The sequence below is a fragment of the Rhipicephalus sanguineus genome, chromosome 4, assembly GCF_013339695.2.
Source record: "Rhipicephalus sanguineus isolate Rsan-2018 chromosome 4, BIME_Rsan_1.4, whole genome shotgun sequence".
NCBI classification, from domain to species: domain Eukaryota; kingdom Metazoa; phylum Arthropoda; class Arachnida; order Ixodida; family Ixodidae; genus Rhipicephalus; species Rhipicephalus sanguineus.
In genome coordinates, this window is record NC_051179.1 from 13,341,266 (window position 1) to 13,356,094 (window position 14,829).

Sequence of the window (14,829 nt, forward strand, 5' to 3'; positions counted from 1 at the left end):
TGCATGACACCAGAGTACTGCGGCGAAAGTGACTTAAGAAGCGCTTTGCACGCGATAGATGAAGGAAAGAAAATTTTAGAATCGCTGTCCTTTGATGCTGTTATTTTCTTATTGCGGTGGTGTTGGGGGTGCTTTTCGGGAGATTTATGGCCGTGCCCGCACGATAGGGAGGTTTGCTCAAAATTCGGGAGCCTCCCGTGCAAATCGGAGACTTGCCAGGTGTGCGCGTATGTTGTGAGGCCTAGCTCCTTCAACAAGACCATCCGCTTCGTCTCTTGGGGTCTTCGTCCACCTCTCATGGGACTTCATGACAGACCCGCAGCCTAAGTTTCAGTCTTGTTTCATAGAACGTCTGATTGCGTGGACATGGCTTGCATCAACGTGGCAGGCACTTGTTAACACTGTACAATGGCGCTGCTGCCTCGAGCACAGGAGCACGCGTCTACGTGTCCGAAAAAAAAAAAAAAAAAACGCGACGTCAACGTCATTTGTAATCTAAACGCGAGGGCAGCATAAAGGCCTCCAAGATTCGCGCGAACTATCTCAGAGGCAACGACGCATCGTTGATGGTCGCGCAGCGCGCATGCCCGCGCCCGCGCGTGACTGCCGTGCCTTTCCCGACTGCGCGGGCAGCACCTGTTCGCACCTGTGCACTAGCGTACGTTCGTACCAAACGTCGCGGGGTGAAAATCGGTTCGCAACAACCGTACCCCAATACACTGCAGGCTAATGGGCCTTGGCCGGGACCACAGAAAAATTCGTATCACCCCGAAATCTGTACGAGCCGTTATCGTATCACCGAGGTTTTACTGTATTTAAGTATTTCACCGTAGGACAATTGAAGCCTAGGCAGCGGAATATATGCAGAGGATGCATAGGAATACTACCATAAGTGACCATAGACCTTATTTTAGACATTTTCAAGAATAGATTAAATAGATTAAAAACAAGTCGGGAGTTTGGCGGAATCTCGCCTGGCCGGGGAATGACATGGACAAAGAAAACACAGCGCCGACCAACGTAAAAATATATTCTTAAAAAGACATTTCGGCTCCCGCACGGGAGCCTTGTTCACAATCTATACTGAGGTTATTGACAAGGCACCGAGACCATCCACTGAGACATTATTAACACACGACCCAATGCTGCATACTCCTAAGCTGTGATGTCGCAGCAAGATCTGCTGCCCTCGAATTATGCACCACAAGCGACTCCCGGAGTACCTCTCTGGACGATGCCTAAACCGATCGTGCGACTCTCGATTCCGGGGATAACAAAGAAGTCAAAAATACCAACCGCTGGACTTAAGCATTTTGCTTTATCGTACATTGCCCATATGTACGGCTATACGGTGCATATTTTTGCTGATGGGTCTGTCACGCAGACGTCCTCAGCAGCAGCTTTCACGGTTCCTCACATGGGCATCACGAAACGCTTCAAGATAGCGCATCGGACATCATCTACTGCTGCTGAGCTGACCGGCGTCCGACAAGCTGCCCGCTACATTGTACAACAGAGTCCCGCGAAATGGTCATTATTTTGTGACTCCAAGCCGGCACTTCAACTTATCAGCAATTACATGAAGCAAGGAACCGCATACAGTCCTCTGGTGTGTGACATAATGAATATGTTATCTGAGGCGTCTCAATCCGGGCATACCGTTGCATTGCAATGGATTCCCAGTCACTGTGGCATAGCTGGGAACGAGCAAGCTGACGCAGAAGCAAAAATGGCGCACACTAACGGCGAAGTCATATCAATTCAATTTTCCCGACATGACATCAATGGCTTGCTGTCTGAATCTATGAAAACATCTATGACACGTTTATGGAATGACCCTAATTATCGCCAAGAACGTCTTTACAGACTTGACTCTGGTCGTGCTTTTCGGATTCCATTCCGGTTAAGAAGAGACCAGGAAACATTACTACATAGATTGCGGCTGGGTGTTGCGTATACACGAAGATACCTTTGCAAGATTGGGCAAGAGCGAAACCCTAACTGCAGTGTGTGTCACACGTCTGAGACTATTCACCACATCCTGTGCGTGTGCCCTCAGTACGCGACCGAAAGACAATCACTTAAGTGCGTCGTAGATCGTCTGGACTGCCGACCTTATTCGGAGGAGAAGCTTTTGGGTGCTTGGTAGCATGCAGACCAGGCCCAACGATGTTTAAAGTGCCTATTGAGATTTCTAAGTGATACAGGTTTAGATACTCGTCTTTAGAGCATGTGCGGCATAAAGTCTTTTGCGCGTGCCCTGTCCCCGTGCAAAACAGTGTGTACAGTGACTCATTTGCCATACCATCGTCGCCTATCATCCCACCTCCCTCTTTCTCTTTCTTTCCCCTTTCCCCTTACCCCCGCGAGGAGTAGCAGGCTAGAAACCCGCTTTCCAGGCCGACCTCTCCTCCTTCTTCTCATTAAAAGCATCTTCTTCTTCTTATACACATTTTTACTGCCGTCGGCGCTGTATTTTCTTCGTCCAACTTGAAAAGAACTTTGTGAAGATTGCTGAAGAATTCAGTGGCGATGTTTAATACTTAAGCAGCATTAATCAAACTCAGATATCAAATTTCGGTCATTTCACGCGTGGCCATGAAGTATTTGCACACCGACAACGCACTCACCCATGCGAGCGAACAGACGGCATAAAATTGTTACCATTCACAGGTTAGAGAGACTTTGTTCATTTTATTTCCTCTTATAAATGACGCTGTAGTTCCCATATTGAACGCGTTATCATGAGGATGTGCGAGTTGGGCTTGGTGGTAGACGGGCACAAACGGGGGACACGCATGCGAGGAGACGTGTGCGACGGGATAAAGCGCACATGTAATCAAGTATCGGGTAAACCTGCGTGCCAGAGTTGGCAGCTTAGGAATCCTGCAAATGAGGACTCCCACCAGAAGAACGAGCATCCCTGAGCTGCGCATCAGTGGAAGGGGCGTTTTCTTCCCCGACAACGCTCGTGTGGATGGAAGCGACATTCTGTCGCACAGTGCGTGTCCACACATACACACAAACTCGTCTGATCGCACCGGAAGGAAAAGATGCCAATTACGGAGCGCCATCCGCCGCCGATAAGGACGCATCCGGAGCCTCCGCGTACTCGTCGCGACGGCGTGTTCCAAGACCTGCAGTGGCCACACATCGCAGTGGCAGTTTCATTGCTTTGCACGCTGTTAAGGACGCCAGAGGGGCCTTGGTTTCCTCCGAGAAAAGAAACATTTTGTTTGATTATTTATTTAAATACTCTCAATGTCATCATGACATTACAGAGAGCAGTGGGACCACTCCTTCAAAAGGGAAGTCCTGAATGAGTTATGCTAAGGGTTGTTGTTTCGAGGCGGGGAAGTGATTCCATTGAGATTGTTTCTTTGGGCCGAGCCATCGCTCATCATATCAAACTCAACGACGCGTTCTAAAAGCCAAACTTCGTCGCCTTGACGCTTTCGTAAAACACGATCCTCGGACCTTGGCTTACGCTTTAGTACATGCACAAGGCCGCAAAAGCCCTGTTGTGCTTCTTGAAGTCGACCACACTTCACGAACGTTTCTGAAATACCGGCGCATGTTCGGGTTCTGTGTGTTCACACTAACTGTTCCTTTGTCATTTTTTGTACTCTTCTTTCTTCTCTGTCTTATCTATCATTCTCCTTTTTCCCTCCCCAGGTGTAGGGTAGCCAACCGAGCCCGTGCTTTGGTAATCTCCCTGCCTTTCTCCTTCACGTCTCTCTCTCTCTCTCTGGCCCGAACGAATGGAAGTGCATTTCGGCCTGGCAGAATAGCGTTTGAACCATGAAACGGTAGTCGACGCAAAATCAAACGTAGCAAGGTGGATTGTTCTCAAGTTTTGCACGAGGAAGTTCTTATGAAAAAGAAACAAGCGGGCCTTTTTCCGTCTGTTAGAAAGTCTATAGGCCGAGAGATGTCTTATGAGCGATGTCAGGAGGTCAACTGAAGTATTTATGATCAATTTCGCGCCTTTTGTTTGTTACTTGCGTGTGACTGATGCACTCATAGGCTCAGCCTGGCTAAGGGCCATTTACAAGTGCGTAGAGACGGGTCGGTTCGTGCACAGACACATAGGCGAGCGCACGGGGGGCAGGGGAGGGCGGCCGCCCCCCTAATCAGCTAGGGGGGGGGGGCGCAATGTCTGCCCCATACTTTTAGCCAGTCAGAACTGCCACGTCATTGTTTAAAGAGCAGGCTTATGGTCACGCAGGTTTGTGACAATAATGGCGGCCGAAAGGCCCTGATGTTGCATTCCAAGAACTCTACTTCCCATCTTTACTTCCGGAAAGTCAGGGACCAAAGGCAGGCCATTGCGAGAAGCACGTCATCGCTTTATTTTTATTTATTTATTTTTTCATCCACTGTGAAACATGTTGTCTTTTGGACTCTACAAAGAAGGGAGGGGAGGGGGCGCTGCGATTAAACTTTCCTCCCCCTAATGGGGAAACCTGCGCACACCTAAGCACAGACACACAGCTGCGCAGCGGAATTCTGCCTACCCTCCCTCGGCGTATCGTAGTCTGGTCGACTGGATCGCGTAGCTTCGTACACAACTGTAGAAAGCGCCGCAATTACGCAGCTCTGGGAAAACTACAAGCTTATTTAACACGATATGTAGTGGTACTGACGGACTCAATTGAGTCCGTCAGTACCACTACATATCGTCTCTGACACTGCTCTGACACTGCTCAAAGACCTAATGCGCAAGGAGTTTAAGGCGAAAGCCTTAGAGGCCTAATCAAACGCGAAAATTTACCGGCGTCAGCGTCTCCAGTCGGCATCCACACGAGTGATGCAAAAAATCATAATCACGCGATGACATCACCACATGACGTCACATATCGCCAAAATTTGTGACGTGACGTCACGTGACGTCACATGATGGCGTAATCACGTGAATCTTATCTCGGTCAACGGAGGCAATGCTGGAGGCAATGCAAAACCACATTAGGTGCAGAAAGCTTTCGGAGGGTGGCGGCGCAGCATCGACTGAGACGAAAAAGATGGCTTTCACCTTCCAGTTGTCTTAGGTGTGGGCATAAGGTACCCTGTGAGTTCTTTTACCGTAAAATTTCAGTTGATCCCATCCCATGTAAAAATTGAAGGAAATGAACAAGCTGATGCTATTGCACGCGAAGCACGGACATGTGCTGCAAAGATTTCTCAGAATTCTAGGGAAATATTCCGCGATCACATGAGGGCGATCTGCCAGCGCCCACGTGAAGCCTGGTCAGTGGACTTGCTCGAGAAGAGGCAGCGCTGTTGCACCGCATTAGAACCGACTCAGCGTACACCCCGTCGTGATTATTCAAGACTGGGCGATGCGCTTCCCCGCTCCGTGCCTTCTGCGGTGATATGGACGACATTGAGCATATTATTTGGCTATGACTACAGTTCGACACGGAAAGAGAAGCCATGATCTGTAGCCTGCAAAAGGCAGGTGTTACGCACTGTTCTTTTGAAGACGTCGTTTTCCAAGCAGGGCCTGTGGCAACAAGGATGAGAGTGCGACGTCTGCTGATCGGGTTCCTGTGAGACACGGGACTGATCGACAACTGGTGAAGCAACCATATACTATCAACTCATGAAAAGTTCAGGCGGAACAATTGCCGGCTTTGCATGCCAGGCTAACCTCGCCTGTGTAACTAACCTCACCCGTGTAACCCCGACCAGAACACTCGAGTTTCGCCACCGGATCAAGATCACCGTCTCTGAGAAACGAAAATTCAAGGCACGCTGCTTTGTGCATAGCAGCTCCAGGCCAATTTGAGAAAGCAATTCGATTACAGCGGTGTTTAGGAACGCAAACTCCTATTTTACTCGAGAAGGGGTTCTCAGGTATCGGTCTAATTTCAATATGCACCTAGCGCATGTTTCATTTAGCGTGACAAGACTCTATACTCTACTCCCCCCCACACACACACGCACGCACGCACACACACACGAAAAAAAAAGAAGAAAAATTCTCGTCTGAATTGCAGCTCTCTTAATGGTGAATGCTTTGCCGCATGACTATTCTGTCAGCGGTGAAGATACATTTCGGTTTTTCTGGCAGAATACGGGTGAAGTGCAACTCGAGGCCGATTCGTGTGTGCGGCAGGGGCGGGGGAGGGGGGGATGTTGAGAGAAGAGGCGGAGAGGGGTAAGATCTTCGGAGGTTCGTTAAAACACTGAAGATATGCATTAATGAAAGCAAGCGTACACTCCCTTGCAGAGAAATCGAATGTCGCGTCTCGCAGCTTCGAATGGCACATCTCAAAAGTGTACACGCATAGCTGCCGTTAAAGGTCGGGCGCTCTTCTGCTGTTAAATACTGCATTCAAGTCCCAGTGTCGAAGCACACCTAGTGGCGAAATTCCTGTGATGGCGCAAGTTTTGTTATTGTTATTTCTGGCATCATGCTACAACTCATGTGTTGGAAACCAACAGTCGTAGCTTTGGCTGAACGACAGGAATTGCTTTCCTCTACTGAACGATCTCATAATGGGTCATTATCTGGTGAGGTTGTGTTGGGCCCTTGGCCTGACGCCAACAGTGCAACTGTGGTCGTAGGATCGTCACAGCTTTCCTACAAGCCACTGGTCGTGCACGGCAATAGCATTGCGCCAACATGACGGGACTGTATATACTCACCTCCTTCACTTACCATCATCACTAATTACTCTCCTCCCCCGATGAGAGTAGCAGGCTAGAACATAATATCGCTCAGCTCGACCTCTCTGCCTTTCTGTAAATTAACGTCTCTCTCTTGACTGAACATAAAAGTCGTTTTCTTTGGTGAATAATGTGGTGAGGTACTTGGCTACATGGCTTAATGTTCAACCTGTCTTAATCTATAGGAGAGTCTGAATCCGAAGAGGCTGCTCTTTTGAAGGTCAAGGTTAAAACTGGCTGGGAGAGAAATTTGCCCACCTTAGCGATATCGTTCTTCTAGATACTCCTATTGAAGGGTTCTTCAAAAAAGATTATAAAAAATACAAAAATATTTTTTTTATAGTTTTAGCTCTTACATGGCCAGGCGATGCCATTGGCAGCACATCAACATCTATTGGCGGCCGAAAACTGCGGAAGAAGAGGAGCGTAGCGTAAGACATGCGAATGACGTGCCTAGTGACCACAGCAAGAAAACTAAGCTGGTGGGTCATGTTAACGAAATAATGTTCTTGAATAACATTATATGCCACCGTCGCAGCTGACGAAGCTGTCCTCTGATTGCACACCCGCTTTCTTCAGCAAAAGCGCGCTCTTCATAGCTTAGCTTAGCTGAATGCTGGAACTGAGTGCTGTTCAAGCATTCGGAAGAGCATGGAAGCATTCCAAGGACAGCGCATTCGCATCGGCGCCCGCATACCACCGACGCGAGAAAGACGGCGCCACACTTTTGGCTTTTTGCCATTCTGTCATCTTGACCGTAGAGGTATACACACGAACGCAGTGCTGGAGCTCCCTCATTGTACGGGATTAGGTCTTACTATAGGATCATTGTAAGGAGCACTACCGAGAAAGCAGGCCTTCAAGTCTTAACGGGCGTCTACTGTAGCTTGAGACTGTTTCGCGCATGCGTGGTTTGTCGAATTGTCCGAAGCCACCATATCACATCTGTGGATGACCAAAACATACGATTTACTATGGCTAACACTTTCACTTACTAATCAGAAATGAATTTAGCCAGCGATGCAGTCTATGTTATGGTCACTGCGAGTCGCACTTGAAAAACAAAACAAAACAAAACAAAACAAAACACATGTTTACTCCTATTGCACCTTGAAGTTTAATTCCAAGCTATGAACTTACAGTATTGTGCCTGTCAACGAACAAGGAGTCGACCACAGACAAGAGAAGAAAAAAAAAAGGGTTAAACAAACAAAACCTGACTCATTAAAATGGGAGAGATGTAAGAGCCTTTTGGTAGGGTGGCTGGTCGGGCTAGCTGGCGATCTACTGCCGTAATTGTAGAGCTCGGAGATTAAACATGACCGTAGAGAAGACAGGGAACAACACCAAGGATCACTCGCTGCGGTAGCCCATGTAGCATAACGCTGCTGAATTCGAGGTAGTGAGTTCGAACCTGGTTGAGGCGGCGGCATTCCGATGAGAGAGAAATGCAATGATGCTCGTGTGTATGGATTTAGGGGCATATGAACTACATTGCCACTAGCTGGCAAATATATAACACAGAGGCCTGCACTACGGCGTGCATCACAATCATATCGTCGGTTTGGCAAGTAACATTTCAGAATTGAGTTCACAAAGAAGAAACGGATGACTATTGAAGGACTTTTGTGCTGTACCAACACATCGATCAAGATGAAAGGTTGTCTGTAGAGTAGTGATATCATGGTATGAACAACAATCTAGTATTAAAAGGTTTTGAAGAAGGATCGACGAAGATGTACTACGACCCTGAAAAAAATGCTATATCGATAAAAAAGCGCAACGAGAAAGAGAGAGATCCACACACGCGTACAAAAGAAGAAAAAATACAAGGGGAACAACACCGAGACAGTGTTGTTGGAAAGCCAGCGGGTAAGGGAGAGAAGAAGGATGTCTGTGGAGACAATGAAGATTGGATATAGCGTGAAAGCTACGTGCCCCGGCTCCATCAGTGGTATGGCCACGGCGGCTAGCTTTCCGATCAAGATCTCTATAGCGACGCTGCAGACCATCGGAATTGGCCCCGTAATAAATGTCCACGCAGTGTCCTTTCACGCTCTTCGACCGGGCCCCGGCTGGCGCCCTGTGCTTGGTGGATGCGGGGTGAAAAGCGCTTCCCGATGAAGCCACCGCTCTGAAGGCCGTTGAGAGGGCCGTTATAGCCCCGTTTTCGTCGTTGCCGTCGAACAAAAAAATGCTCGAAGCAAGAGCGCCCACGGCGTGGTCACGCAGGAAATGGACAACCCTTTTTGGAGAGATAAGCGCGGCGGGGCCCGGGGTGGTCACGTGGCCACCCTCCCCCTCCATCAGCGCTGACAGCGCCATTGTCTGCTGACCGACCACCGCGCGGTCCCGAGGGTTCATTTATCGGCGGCGGCCAATTTATCGCCTCATTTATCGGCGTCCGCTGACAGACTCAATGGGGGCGGCCCGGGGCACACAAATTTGGCGCTGAATCACGCCTCGGCGCTCCCTCGGCGTGCGGGGTCGCCACCCGTAAATCAGCGCGACGCCTGGCTCGAGATTCGGCTCCGACTCCGGCTTCGACCCTGGCTCGCCGGCGATGCCCCATCGGACAGCGCGCTATTGCGGCCATCCGACGTGGGAGCCCGTGGCGGCGGGTCGCGATTAAGGTGAAAGCACGGATACGAGCCAGTTCTGTCAACTGCGTCCCGGTTTCTTTATCGAGTAGCTGTCGTCTGATTAATTTCTTCTTCTTCGGTGTGCCTTTTGTACACTGCTTCCTGGACTCGGTGCTGTGCTCGAGGCGCTATAAGCAGGGCCCGTCTCTTTTCAGTCTTGGAATCAAAGTCGAGTTTGCGATATTACAGTCAGGTGAACATAAGAGTCACGCATGTTATGACGTATGAAAGCATTGAGTTGCGGGCTACTTGTTATACACACGTTTATAACCATAGCGCAAGAACATAGGGGACTGAGGGCTTCAGGGAGAGCGCTGACCTTCAACTGAAATATTTTTAGAGAGACAAAAAACACACAAACAACTAAAACACGACCCCCACCCCCTTAAAAAAGAAAAAGAAAAAAGAAAGACAACTGCGCAGGCGCACAATATATATGTATATAAAGATGTTCGGTAGAAGGACAGCGCTCGTCCTGCAGTTTTCTTTTCCTCAGTCCCGTCTGTTTTTGCTCTGTTATATTATGTCATAAAGTCATTAGAAATTTATTTTATTGAAGGAATGAGTTAAAACTAACGTCTAATTTCACTTTTATTATTTTTTTATGGAACGTAAGAAAAACTTTTTAGAAACAGATAAGAAAAGAAGCAGGATGAAGTGGGAAAAAAGTCGACAACATTGTAAGGTTTCGCCGAAATCATTGTGTTACAGAATTCAAGAACAGGGCGTCTTATGTACTTCGTTAACCAAAATATCGTTATCGAAATGTTGACTGCAATCGAGGGCGTTACTTCTTTTCCGGGCTGTTCACTTTTTCTGCTATTGTGAATACAGGCTCGTGGTTACGGACATGGCGTCGAAGACCAAGAGCGAGCCTAATTCGTGAATAATCCGCGAAGTGCGTCTCCCCGAATCAAACGAAATGTCCGCACAAGTAAATGGTGCTCGCTTCTTTAAAACAAAGAGGCGACGGTTTCACATTGCATTTATGAGTAATGGATCTCAGAATCTCTTAGAAGGTGCGAAGCCATGATTCTCTCAGCAGCTACAGCTACACGGCTGTTGCAGTTAATTCTGCATCTGGCACGGAGGCGCTCTTTTTCAAGTATTTATTTTACCTATAGTTCTTCAATTTACGAGACACTATAGATGGGGCAGCTAGTGTCATGCATAAAAGCCTAATATATATATATATATATATATATATATATATATATATATATATATATATATATATATATATATATATATATATATATATATATATATATATATTATTTAATACATAGTGCGGACACGAAGTCCACGCAGGGTGGGTAGAACACATTAGGTCAACAGAAGTAAAACAATCTTGTAAGTTGAACGATGCGATTTTGAGCACACACACAAAAAAAAACCCAACAAAAACAACAAAAGGAGAATATGTTCTTAAGGACACTACTTTGAACAATGCAAGTGTAAGAAGTAAAATAGTAAAAATAATACAGCATTTATAGAGGTAAGTTGTTCCAATCATTAATGGTGCGCGGAAAAAAAGAGTATTTGAATAGGTTCGTTCGGGCAAAATAGGGAGTTAGAGCATTTGGGAGCATATATATATAGTTTGCGATTGATAGATAGGTCCTGCTATTTTAGTCCTGCATTCAAAGACGTCGACTCGTGGCCTTTAAGAGGCTTCATACGGGGAGAAGCTGCTTTTAATGTTCCTGGAAGCCGCATTATGGCAAATCCCCTTGCGTGGCACGCATGATGGCGTAGGATGTATGACGTCAATATGACGTTGGCTCAATGGCTGACATGCAAGAATTAATCGGAAAGAAACAAATAAATAGCGCATGGTAACAATTTAAGCAGGAAAAAACTCAGGCTGCTCCATGGAAACGAAGAGTGTCTTCACGGCACGCAATATGAACACAAGGGCTGCCACAGATGATAAAGTTAAACTACCCGTGTGACGAAATACTTAAGGGGATAGACTGCTAAAATTTAGTGGCGCTCTCGTAAGGAACGAAGTTCCTAATAACACGAAGTTGAGTGATGATTGCGGGCGATCATTTAAGCGTTATTTATTAAACCTGTAAATATATTCCGAATGTATGAAGAAAGCACGAATTAAGACATTCACTATTTAGCGTATATATATACGTTATTGAATATCTTGAGATTAGGAGAGAAGCTTGAGCTATAGCGTTGTTCTCACGGGGTGATCAAATATTTCACGTGATGTTGATAATGAGAGAGAGAGAAAATAAAAGAGGAGGTGAAACCCGCCGTTTTAGCTTAGCACGTCAGGTGCCGCGATGCCAAGGTCGAGGGCGCGGGTTCGATACCTGGCTACGGCGGCCGCATTTCGATGTGGGTGAAATACAAAGAACACCAGTGTGTAAAAGCATAGAAAGCTGGCCGAGTTGGTATGAATGCATTTTGGGAAGAAATCAGCCCGCACAAGGACGGGAGGAAAGAAGACAAACGAGCGCGAACAACAGTTTGCTTACATTTAGCTGCACAGTAAAGAACACCTGGTGGTTGAAATTAACCCGGAGTCCGCCACTTACGCGTGCCTCGTAATCACGTCGTCGTTTTGGCACGGAGAAACCCAGCATTTAATATTATTAAAGCAGAGGTGAAAGGCAGGAAGGTCAACCAGAAGATAAAATTTAGCATGCCATCCTACACAGGTGGATATGGGAGGAGGAGGAGTTTAAAACATAAGAAGGTAAAGATCGAGATAGAGGAAGATTAAACATCCGAATTGTTCACATTTCTATAGGTGACTGTCACAGCGCGATAACGCAGACGTCAACACCAGTACCAGCCGCTTGTGCGGGCATCTGTTGTACTTTAGCACTGCATAAGTATAAAGTGGAATAAAGGCACACGTGGTTACTGCTCGGATTCCTCTTCTTGGTTCAAGCGGGTGATGATTATTTGTGCTGCCAACACAAGCGTGACGTGTACATTGAGTCTGTTCTGTTGGATAATGGAAAGCTAAGGGAAGCTGAATGTAGGAAAAATGGGGAGGGGCAGCCCCCTCTCCCCAACTTATGAAGCATCTGGGTGCACGCAATTATATCTTGGCCGGGTGAAGTGCATTGTTGCACTGAGCCATGGGTGAAGTCGAGGAGCGTAGCGGAACGGAGATTACATTGGCAGCAGTGAGATTTACCGGAGGGCCTGAGGCTGTTTAATTTAAATTGGAGCAGTTTGTATGGCCTAGACCGCTCGTACGAGTGAATTCGACGACAAATGAAATTACACACACAGGGTGTGTAAGACTGATGTAAAAAATTCAGAACACACGCAACCGACGAATGCAAGCAGCTGTGTAGGACTGCTGATCACAGTGAGCTCAGGCAGCATGCTGTGAACACCCTTAGCTGACATTGCCAGCAAAAAGAAACAAAGAACAGTACTGCGATTTGCTACATACGGTTGCTGCGTGGCGTGTGAATCAAACCCATGCTATTCCGTTCCAATATCTCGCTTAGAAGTTGGTTGCGGTTTTTGCCGCCAGTTTGAACAACATGTGTGTCACATTACAGTTAATCGCGCTATCGGAGAAGTAGGTTGAACTTCATAGAAGGCGAAGTCTGGACGCGGTGAGTATGCGCGGCTGAATGTGTAGAAACTTTACGTTAATAAACAATCAGTTTGTCGGTGATAAATGTGTTTCCGTGTACCTCTTTTTTTTTGTTCTTGTTTACCACGCGTTATGAAGTCAAGCTTCACCAACTCGCTCAATTCTTTGTGTTTACGAAGAAGCCCTGTCTGCCGCAGGCGGCACCGCGGGGCCCGGCGGTGGCGCTGGTGATCGCACGAAAGCGGCCGGTTGCAGGACGGACACGTCAGCACACGAGGTGAGTGCGCACTTTCTATAGTCACTATACGCGGTTATAACGTAAGAAAAAATATGAGCTCCGCCCACAGCCGTCGCTGTCCCTCCCACAAGAACTTGCTTAAATGCCCCATCCATAGCGCTTTCTCGTTTTCGTGACGTCATGCACTTCTCGAGAATTTCAGATAGCTGACTTTGCCACACAGACACACGTTCGTGCCCGGGTTTGAGGTCGGAAACTTGAAAGTCCTGGTAAATTTTTAAACGTATTCTGACATCGATGTTCAGCCAAACGTTTTAGGTACTAACGGCGAAACTTTAACTCTTAATATGCGTAGTATTTATTATTAGCCGAGAAAAAGTACTTATTGTTTGAGAGGAGACCAGCTAGCACGACTGTAATTCGCAGGCGAAGGGCAGGCGCGCCGCGATTCTGTGGGCGGAGCTGGCTTTTTTCTCAGGTTGTAACCGAGTATAGTTATATGTATACACGGAGAGGACGTTGCCGACGGGAGAGCGTCTTCAGCGAGTCATGGCTATAGTCTTCTCTTGGCGATTCAAGTGCTCGGAAGTTTCACTCCGCCGACTGCGACGAACCGTATCCTATAAGTAACGTCAACACGTTACAATAGTGATTTAGCGGCTTAACAGAGATAAGGTTAATGTATAAGTCTCGAGCCAGTGTGCCCTCCGCCATGGGTGCGTGTGAGAGATAGAAGAAAACCTGCGCTGGTATCCCAGCGGCTATCCCGTACAGTTGCTGAGCTCGAAGTCGAGGAGTTCGTAGCGGACGCCGCTACCACATTTTGGTGGGATCTAAATGCATAAGCGCTCCTTTTCTTAAATTTATATGCAACTTGAAGAACTTCAGCTGGTAAAAATAATCCGGTGTCTCCAACAACAGCGCGACTTATCATTAGGTCGTGGGTTTGGCACATAAAACTGCGGAGAAGAAATAGAAGCGTCATAATCGAGAAAGGGTCTGGTTGGCTGGGGGATCCACGGATCAAGAAATTTGTAAGAAATGGGCGATGAAGATGGTCAACGATCATTAGCACATTAGGGGTACATGTTCACAATTACTACATCATTTACTTTATTATACGTCGCCATGTGAATTGCGTCACGACAATGCAGTGAAGCAACAATACACTCATGTTTGTTTTGTTTTAGCAGTTTACTCATATTTCAGGCATTAATTGTGTCTCATTTCGAGAGAAGCGGCGGAGTGGATTGTTGAAGCAAGAAGGTTGTGGATTGTGAAGAAGAGCGGATTGTGGTCCTGAAAACGCTTCTGGCCATCGTTTGCTCAAAAAACAAATAACACATATCGAGCTAGCTGGTTGTTCATAGCAAGGCAAGGACAGCGCACACTTTACGAGGACGGACAGAAGGAACACAGGGCACAGGCATTGGCCTTGTGTTCCTTCTGTCCATCCTCGTAAAGTGTGCGCTGTCCTTGCCTCGTCAAAAACAAAGAAAAAAGACAAAAAACAACAACAACAAGAGAACTATCATTTCGAAGGTTTATAAATATGCTTTAGAAAAAAGTGTGGTATACGAGGTACGCTGACAACTGTTTGTGTACAGGATAAACAAAAATCAGCGTTTCACCCTTAGGTTATCCTCGTGCACTAAAACTTGCCTAAATGTGGAGATTCGCGTCTTTCGTGTCGATGC

The 14,829-nt window shown here is 47.0% G+C and overlaps 1 protein-coding gene across 1 annotated transcript in view; it reads left to right on the plus strand.

The window, feature by feature from the left end:
• The window catches only part of LOC119389430 (histone-lysine N-methyltransferase PRDM16), a 166,668-nt gene that overhangs the window by 16,111 nt on the left and 135,728 nt on the right, over positions 1 to 14,829 (plus strand). Inside the window, exon 2 of the mRNA XM_037656673.2 lies at positions 13,092 to 13,171. Coding sequence (XP_037512601.1) covers positions 13,092 to 13,171 — 80 coding nt within the window. The remainder of the gene's footprint in view (positions 1 to 13,091; positions 13,172 to 14,829) is intronic.